The following is a 9,791-nucleotide window of genomic DNA, read 5'->3' as shown; positions in this document are numbered from 1 at the left end:
TGAAATAATAAATCAAACAACGTTTCAACAATGTGTGAATATATGTGTGTATGTAAAAGGGGATTATGTGAATGTGTGTGTACGCGTGTGTGTGTGTTTGTGTGTGCGTGTGCGTTTGCGGCGCAAAGGAAGTGGGATGGTTCACCTTTGTTTGCTTAGTATTTGAGTTTATTTTTTGATTTGGTTGAATGATGGTATTATTTTGTTGGTCAGTTATTTTTACCGTTTTGACAGAAAAAAGTATTTCATATTTTTTTTTTAACGCAAGCTTGACCAAACAAATCGAATGCTTATACAGAGCACGTTTTACAGCCACATCATCCAAAACGTTCGGGTGATACCGGGCTTAGCTGCTAGTATCTATGTATCTATGTATGTATCTCTCTCTCTCTCTCTCTCTCTCTCTCTCTCTCTCTCTCTCTCTATATATAATATATATATATTATATATATATATTATATATATATATATATATATATCGTCAATATGAGGGTAATAAATTAAAATAATTAAAACACATAAAGAACTGCTTCACCTTTCCAAGCAACGTTGCTTTTTAACCCACTATATATATATATGTACATGTATGTATGTATATACACACATATACACATACACACAGACACACACATGTATATATATATATATATATATCAGTATGCATGTGTTTGTGTTTATGTGTAGGTTGAGAGAAAATTATATGATTATTGAAAATCTTTCACATTATATCTAAAGACGACTTCACGCAATACCATGTATGGGCGATCGGTTTCGCGTACATGTATGAATGTTTCAGTATTACGTATGTACGGATGTATTTGACCTTGCATTCATGTGTATATAATATCATACGTCGCTATATATATATATATATAATCCTGTGTGGATTGTTTTCGAGTATTTTGGTTTTTTCTGGGAGTCCCTTTTTAAAGTAGAAGAACTAGCTAACGGTTTTTGGCTGCTATTTCTAAACTTCGGTATGTGGTAAAGCAAATCTTTACTGAACCCTAATTATTAAGTATATATATATATATATAATATATATATTATATATATATATATATATATGCATGTATGTACATATATATATATATATATATATATATAATCTTTTACGTAGCTGTATATGTTTATGTGTGTGTGTCTGTGTATGTGTTTGTATTTGTGTATCGATGTAACATAGCATTGCTTTTCCAACATTTCACCGATCTTTGTTACTAAGTATATTTGCTTTTCGCTCTTTACACTGACTGCGACCTTTACACACCAGCTTTCCTCACCTCACTTTTATCGCATTCCTCCTGCTTCTCTGTCCCCATCGACTCCTAATTCGTAATTCAGTCCTTGTCTTATTTTTGTTTTGTATTTACACAACGTAGTCCTGCAAACACATGTCCACCTCTGTCCAGCGCTGTCTCACTCTCTCTCTTCTCTTGTTTCTGTCTATTTCTCTCTCCTTGCTTGTTATTCACATCTAAACACCAACCATCAATCAAGCGATGAAGTTCCGTTTTCTCTTTGTAAAAGTTCAACCCATTAGGATGGATAACAAAATAACAAAACAGTATCCAGATGTCAGTAGCAACGGTTCTCAAGAGAATCGAAACAACTCTGGTAGGAATTAAATTCAATGAATCTTGCTTAACTTCGTTTCCTATTCAAAGAACGGATCACTTACAATACAAGGAAGAGTTTCATCGAAACGAATTTCCCAGAAAACACTACAAGTTTCTACGGGAGACAGTTGAAGCGAATCATAAGCAGGGGGGATTCGAATATTGACACAAAAATACAAGAAAATTTGAAAACAAACGAACTGAAGGAAAATAAGTCTAATCCTAAAACGTAAAAACGAAACAAATAATATCAATTGACACGGACAACGGAACTATTTGTAATTTACGAGAGGTAGAAATAGCAGCAAAAATATACAAATATGTCTGTACTCTTGTGTATGTATATCGGATTAATAATTCCAATATTTGGTAAGCAATTTTACGAAGGTAAGCCGAGAAATATATTTATTAAATGATTTGTCTTATTTATATTCGATTTGGATGTATGTAGAAATTTACAGATACATTCGCAAACAACCGCAATTATACAATCAAAACCGAATACACACAAACACACACGCACGCGCGCGCACACCCACACACGCACGCGCGCGCACACGCACACAAATAAATAACGAATGATTTGACTTTCAAATTTTGCATTTCAAACTTTAGTGAAAAAGACATGTGGGTTTGGTGCGCATGAAAAGTCTTAAACACCTAGTCAACCAGATGTGTACTGTCGCCAATACATGTAGTTTTAATTGTAATTTCACTTCGTTGCATTCTCACTGACACAGACTCATGTATATAATTACACGCACACACACACACACATATAACATATATTCTTTACTTTTATTCCTTTACTTGTTTCAGCCATTTGACTGCAGCCATGCTGGAGCACGACTTTTATTCGAACAAATCGACCCCGAGACTTATTCTATCGGTTCTTTCGCAGAACTGCCAAGTTACGGGGACGTAACCACACCAACATCGGTTGTCAACCGATGGTGGGGTAACAAACACAGACACAAATACAAATACATACTTATATATATATATATAACGGGAAGGTTTACGAAAATAAACAAAAGACGAAGGCAGGTGGAGTACAAACAAATAATGTATTACTATGGCGCTGAGGAATAGAAATAAAACAAGTCTTTTACGTTTCGAGCCTATATATATATATATAAAAGTATTAATTTATAAAAATATGGTAAAGTAAAAAAATCACTTTACCACACACCGAACTTTTCAGAAATAGCAGCCAAAAATATGGCTATTTCTTCAACTGCAAATAAAAGTCTCCAGACAATGCATACTCAGAAAATAACTCACATAGGTATAAGGGAAAAACAATGAAAGATCACATCCATATACGATACCCGAGGACATTCTGTTTCTGGATTTGTGGGTAAAACGCCACTTTTCCTTCATCAGCTCAGAGATTTCTTCTTATTTAGATTTGAAAATACTAAGAATCAAACATACCCGTCCGATATCTGTAACATCGGACAAACCATGCCAGACACCCAGTACTAGCGAATCCAAAAATACGAAGAGAATCTATTATTCTCCCTGTCCACCCACGTGAGTCATAGAGCATTACATTTCTACAGAGGTAAAAACTGTAGTTCAAATTCTTGGAGGAAAAGTATTATATTGTCATCAAAAAAGGGGGTAGAATTAATTAATTGTTAATAAATTCGACCAAGCAGTATTCGGTATGTAAAGACCATTTACGGTGTATTTGAAGTATTAATTTATAAAAATATGGTAAAGTAAAAAAATCACTTTACCACACACCGAACTTTTCAGAAATAGCAGCCAAAAATATGGCTATTTCTTCAACTGCAAATAAAAGTCTCCAGACAATGCATACTCAGAAAATAACTCACATAGGTATAAGGGAAAAACAATGAAAGATCACATCCATATACGATACCCGAGGACAGTCTGTTTCTGGATTTGTGGGTAAAACGCCACTTTTCCTTCATCAGCTCAGAGATTTCTTCTTATTTAGATTTGAAAATACTAAGAATCAAACATACCCGTCCGATATCTGTAACATCGGACAAACCATGCCAGACACCCAGTACTAGCGAATCCAAAAATACGAATGAGATCTATTATTCTCCCTGTCCACCCACGTGAGTCATAGAGCATTACATTTCTACAGAGGTAAAAACTGTAGTTCAAATTCTTGGAGAGAAAAGTATTATATTGTCATCAAAAAGGGGGTAGAATAATTAATTGTTAATAAATTCGACCAAGCAGTATTCGGTATGTAAAGACCATTTACGGTGTATTTGAAGTATTAATTTATAAAAATATGGTAAAGTAAAAAAATTCACTTTACCACACACCGAACTTTTCAGAAATAGCAGCCAAAAATATGGCTATTTCTTCAACTGCAATAAAAGTCTCCAGACAATGCATACTCAGAAAATAACTCACATAGGTATAAGGGAAAAACAATGAAAGATCACATCCATATACGATACCCGAGGACAGTCTGTTTCTGGATTTGTGGGTAAAACGCCCTTTTCCTTCATCAGCTCAGAGATTTCTCTTATTTAGATTTGAAAATACTAAGAATCAACATACCCGTCCGATATCTGTAACATCGGACAAACCATTCCAGACACCCAGTACTAGCGAATCCAAAAATACGAATGAGATCTATTATTCTCCCTGTCACCCACGTGAGTCATAGAGCATTACATTTCTACAGAGGTAAAAACTGTAGTTCAAATTCTTGGAGAGAAAAGTATTATATTGTCATCAAAAAAGGGGGTAGAATTAATTAATTGTTAATAAATTCGACCAGCAGTATTCGGTATGTAAAGACCATTTACGGTGTATTTGAAGTATTAATTTATAAAAATATGGTAAAGTAAAAAAATTCACTTTACCACACACCGAACTTTTCAGAAATAGCAGCCAAAAATATGGCTATTTCTTCAACTGCAAATAAAAGTCTCCAGACAATGCATACTCAGAAAATAACTCACATAGGTATAAGGGAAAAACAATGAAAGATCACATCCATATACGATACCCGAGGACAGTCTGTTTCTGGATTTGTGGGTAAAACGCCACTTTTCCTTCATCAGCTCAGAGATTTCTTCTTATTTAGATTTGAAAATACTAAGAATCAAACATACCCGTCCGATATCTGTAACATCGGACAAACCATGCCAGACACCCAGTACTAGCGAATCCAAAAATACGAATGAGATCTATTATTCTCCCTGTCCACCCACGTGAGTCATAGAGCATTACATTTCTACAGAGGTAAAAACTGTAGTTCAAATTCTTGGAGAGAAAAGTATTATATTGTCATCAAAAAAGGGTAGAATAATTAATTGTTAATAAATTCGACCAAGCAGTATTCGGTATGTAAAGACCATTTACGGTGTATTTGAAGTATTAATTTATAAAAATATGGTAAAGTAAAAAAATTCACTTTACCACACACCGAACTTTTCAGAAATAGCAGCCAAAAATATGGCTATTTCTTCAACTGCAAATAAAAGTCTCCAGACAATGCATACTCAGAAAATAACTCACATAGGTATAAGGGAAAAACAATGAAAGATCACATCCATATACGATACCCGAGGACAGTCTGTTTCTGGATTTGTGGGTAAAACGCCACTTTTCCTTCATCAGCTCAGAGATTTCTTCTTATTTAGATTTGAAAATACTAAGAATCAAACATACCCTTCCGATCTGTAACATCGGACAAACCATGCCAGACACCCAGTACTAGCGAATCCAAAAATACGAATGAGATCTATTATTCTCCCTGTCCACCCACGTGAGTCATAGAGCATTACATTTCTACAGAGGTAAAAACTGTAGTTCAAATTCTTGGAGAGAAAAGTATTATATTGTCATCAAAAAAGGGGGTAGAATTATTAATTGTTAATAAATTCGACCAAGCAGTATTCGGTATGTAAAGACCATTTACGGTGTATTTGAAGTATTAATTTTAAAATATGGTAAAGTAAAAAAATTCACTTTATACCACACACCGAACTTTTCAGAAATAGCAGCCAAAAATATGGCTATTTCTTCAACTGCAAATAAAAGTCTCCAGACATGCTACTCAGAAAATAACTCACATAGGTATAAGGGAAAAACAATGAAAGATCACATCCATATACGATACCCGAGGACAGTCTGTTTCTGGATTTGTGGGTAAAACGCCACTTTTCCTTCATCAGCTCAGAGATTTCTTCTTATTTAGATTTATATATATATATATATATGTATATATATATATTACACTACGAGCTTCTTTCAATTTTCATCTACCATATCCCCTCACAAGACCTCGGTAGGCCCGGCCGAGGCAAGAGCAGAAACACTTTCCTAAGTTACCCCGCATTTGAACCAAATTCAGAATCACGTGGTTGGAATGATAGCTTGTTACCACAAAGCGACACATACAAACACACCATGTATATATTCATGTGTTTTTGTATATATACATATATATATATATATATATATATATATATATATATTTATAAGCGTCCCTTTGTGTATATTTATATCTTTCGCTGATGCATATCTGTGTGAGATTCAAAATGACAGAAAACCCATCACTTATAGAAAGGAGACACATTACATACACTCTCCAGATATCCTTGTTTTCAGAAACAGAGTAATAGAATGGTAGCCCATGGGAATTATGTTAATCAATACGTTACTATAGAGTACACGTAATTTATATCTTTTCAGTTTCGAAAAGGTAGCCATGAATAAACTGCTTTCTGGGCGCCGGTGTGTCAGGTTTTACCCTGTAGCAGCACTTGTGAGGATATGTCCAGCTAAGTTTCTAAAAAGCTTGTAGTAACTTTTTAAGAATGCATGGCTTCACATTTCTTACCACCCATTTTACGTAAATAACACCGATCTAGGTGCGCGACGGTTAGAACCATTGCCATGTATAGCCTCTTTTCAAGGAGTAAACATCTGGAACGGACACACCTATGCATCTCCTCCAAGTTTCTTATAGGTCCGCCAATACCCAGCCATAGTTTGACACATATCTTACTGACCCTGAATGTATAAAGTCAAAATTTAACTGGAAGATTAATGAGAAAAGGACGAGGAGTATGAGAAGTAATACCGCATGGCATCCAATTTAATTATCTTCCTTCCTATTCTTTATGGAAAAATATGGGTAAATGAACTTTTGTGCATCGATATGTTCGCGCGCGCGCGTGTATGTATGTATGTATGTATGTATGTATCCATGTATGTATGTATGTATGCATGTATGTATGTCTGTGTGCACGGCCTTTTTTTTATTTGTTATCAGTGAGTATCATTTTATGTCTTCGTAGGTCATCGCTCAAATTCGTTTAACTCATCTGCCTCGTTTCCTAGTCATCTGAAATTTAAGGATGGATATCATCAGGATAGAGTATTTGCTACATATATCAAACCAAGAACTGACTCCACGAGAACATCACCAACAAAGAGAGTAAGAAGGAAAAGGATGACTATATCTACATCTAAAATAACACTATCATTAAAATTAAGGAATAGAACACTTACAATTCCAGAACATGCGAAACATAGCATTTCAAGGTATCCAGTATCCAACATAAGATCTTCACCATTATCATCTTCATCATTATTATCATGGCAGCCCCAGTCGCCAACGCTATCGTCTTCTTTATTAACAGCACAATTACTGTTCACTCCACCTTCTACCACTTCTTCCATTCCGACCAACAACTCTAACTACTCATTAACAAGCCTGTCCTCAACATCTTCACCGTCAAGATCGCAATTATCATTTCATCTGTCAACAGAAAAGACCAAATTGAAACTGAGTCAAACGTTCAACAGATCTTTTACAAATGATTTAGAACTCGTATACCCAATCATAAGAAATAAAAAGTCAACAATGTCTAAAGCAACATTCACAGCTGAAGACAGGTTGCCAAGTGAATTAAGGCAATCTAATAGTAATGAGAGCTTTATCTACTCTAATAACTCCAAAATGCCGAGTCGAATTAATATATCTATGATAACAACAACACTTCCAAATAATTCGACGGTTTCTTACAATTCAAGTGAACTTAAAACAACCACCAACAAAACAGCTGAAGAACCGATACAAAGAGAAACAACAGGTCTTATAAACAATATCAATACTGATGTTGCTCTTGCTCATTCTCAAACTTCATGCCGAATGAAATTGACAACAAATGAAGGAGTGATTGTAAATCGGGGTTACCCTTATGCATATGCAAGCTTCGAAAGCTGCGAATGGAAAGTACAAATTTCTCGTGATTTTCGCATCAAAGTGATTTTTGAAGATTTAGATTTAGAATTTAATAAAGACGTTCTCGAAATTACGTTCGTTGATGAGAGCAAACGGTTCTTTCGCCGTTATACAGGTAGAAAATTACCACCTCCTATGGTTCTTGATACTGATCATCTGGCCTTTGTTTTCCGTTCCGACAGTAAAGGATATGGGAGAGGATTTTACATACGTTTCGAACAGACTCACCAAGGTAAGTCGTCATGAATGTTTTTATGCTTGCAATTCTTCCTGAGAAATTAGGTCTTAGTTAAATACGTAGATATTTCTTTCCTTCCCCAAGAAAGCAATAATCAACTCATTCGAATACACATCTATGCATTTGTTTATATAAATGTATTTATATAAAGGTATACAAACGAATGTAAATGGATTATTAATATATGCAATACAAATATGAATACAGAAATATTGTCCATTATCGTTTCGCTCCACTTTACGTATGACATAGTTCATCATCAAGTTCGTGTCTGATTCTGAAAGTATTAGTGTTCTTTATTCTTTTAAAATTATAATGGCGGGGCTGCTTCAATGAGATTTAAATGATATTTCTGTTGTTGAAAAGGCTACTGAACTTCCCACATGCCAAATTCCTAATTACAAATAACAAAACTTAGGGGTGTATGAAATTAAACGTTGCCTGGCTAAAATTCCGAATCTTTTCATTATATTACAAATAAAATATACTCAATCACTAAACATTGTATCTGTAAAAAATAGGGTTAGTTTTGCCACGTTTACCAATTTTATAACGTTGAAAGATATACTTTTCAAACGAACGATAAAGGTGTATCCTAAGTCATCAAAAAGAAAATACAAATCGGAAACACAAACGATTATTTCATTAATTTGGAAGATCATTGTTGTGAAAGCATCAGTTTCAGTTTTGCGAAACATTCCATTCATGATATGGAACCCGTATCAGGACCTAATTTTCTGTTTTGCTTCTCACTTCTAACAAAAGCTACATAAACCGATTAGTACTTCACTGTCGTCGTCCTCCGATATATGCGCTCATACACACACGCATACACACGCGCACACACGCACAAGCGCACACACATATACTCACACTCCAGCGTGCTCACACACACATATAGACACACTCTTGATGCTTCTTATTGCATTAACAACACAAGCATCTTCATTGCGTCTGTTTTATATAAACGGCAAGCTTCTTACTCATTTGGCTTCCCCCATCTTTGCATACTGTCACTCCCCAAATCCAAAAGCTTCAATACCCATTTCACAATTTCCAGATCGCAAACACGATGTCATCTACAAACCGACGTCCCCTGATCTAGTCATACTTCACTGTGTTGCATTCCCACCTAATTCCTTATCTAGGTAATTGTTGATGTTGCGTGATTTCCTTCTTCTTCTTTTAAACTATGTCCAGTATTTTATATTCGATGAACATACTTTCTCCACTTTCGGGCGGAAACGTATTATTCGTGACATTTTAGTCCATAGCTTCTCTACACCTACTAACACGAATCCAGGAAATTTACACTGAGGTCCGTCTCATGCACCTTACAACCAGAAAGGTAATGGTATCATTGGACCATAAGAATTTTGCTTTCTGATTATTTGACCTGCGGCACTAGAGATGTTATTAACTTGACTGTCTGTTTAGTGATCTCATATATTGGAAAAACACCAGCTATGGTTTATCGGATTGACGCAACAACAATTTCTGTTAAATGTTTTTAAAAACCGATTCATTGATAGTTCGGTTTCAACTCAAGCCGTCTGGATTCTATGGTGTTATATCCAACAATCACGATCATACAGAATTACCACTATACATTGCATTCCAGCCTTCCTCTTTGCGCTCCTTCATAATACATCATATACAACACATTGACCACACAGTATCA

At 35.1% G+C, this 9,791-nt stretch overlaps 1 protein-coding gene across 6 annotated transcripts in view; it reads left to right on the top strand.

The window, feature by feature from the left end:
- Positions 1–9,791, top strand: part of LOC115214825 — a 100,310-nt gene that overhangs the window by 21,099 nt on the left and 69,420 nt on the right. For 4 of the 6 annotated variants that reach the window (XM_036505422.1, XM_036505421.1, XM_036505423.1 and 1 more), the window contains exons 1-2: positions 1,516–2,003; positions 6,923–8,104. In XM_036505422.1, the coding sequence (XP_036361315.1) occupies positions 1,937–2,003; positions 6,923–8,104 (1,249 nt within the window). In that variant the 5' untranslated portion in view covers positions 1,516–1,936. Of the gene's footprint in view, positions 1–1,515; positions 2,004–6,922; positions 8,105–9,791 lie in introns of those variants that run through there. The other 2 variants (XM_036505425.1, XM_036505424.1) reach the window with 1 other exon arrangement.

The sequence above is a fragment of the Octopus sinensis genome, linkage group LG8, assembly GCF_006345805.1.
Source record: "Octopus sinensis linkage group LG8, ASM634580v1, whole genome shotgun sequence".
In the NCBI taxonomy this organism is placed as follows: domain Eukaryota; kingdom Metazoa; phylum Mollusca; class Cephalopoda; order Octopoda; family Octopodidae; genus Octopus; species Octopus sinensis.
Note: the sequence above shows the minus strand (reverse complement) of the source record. Positions and strands in the feature narration are given on the sequence as shown.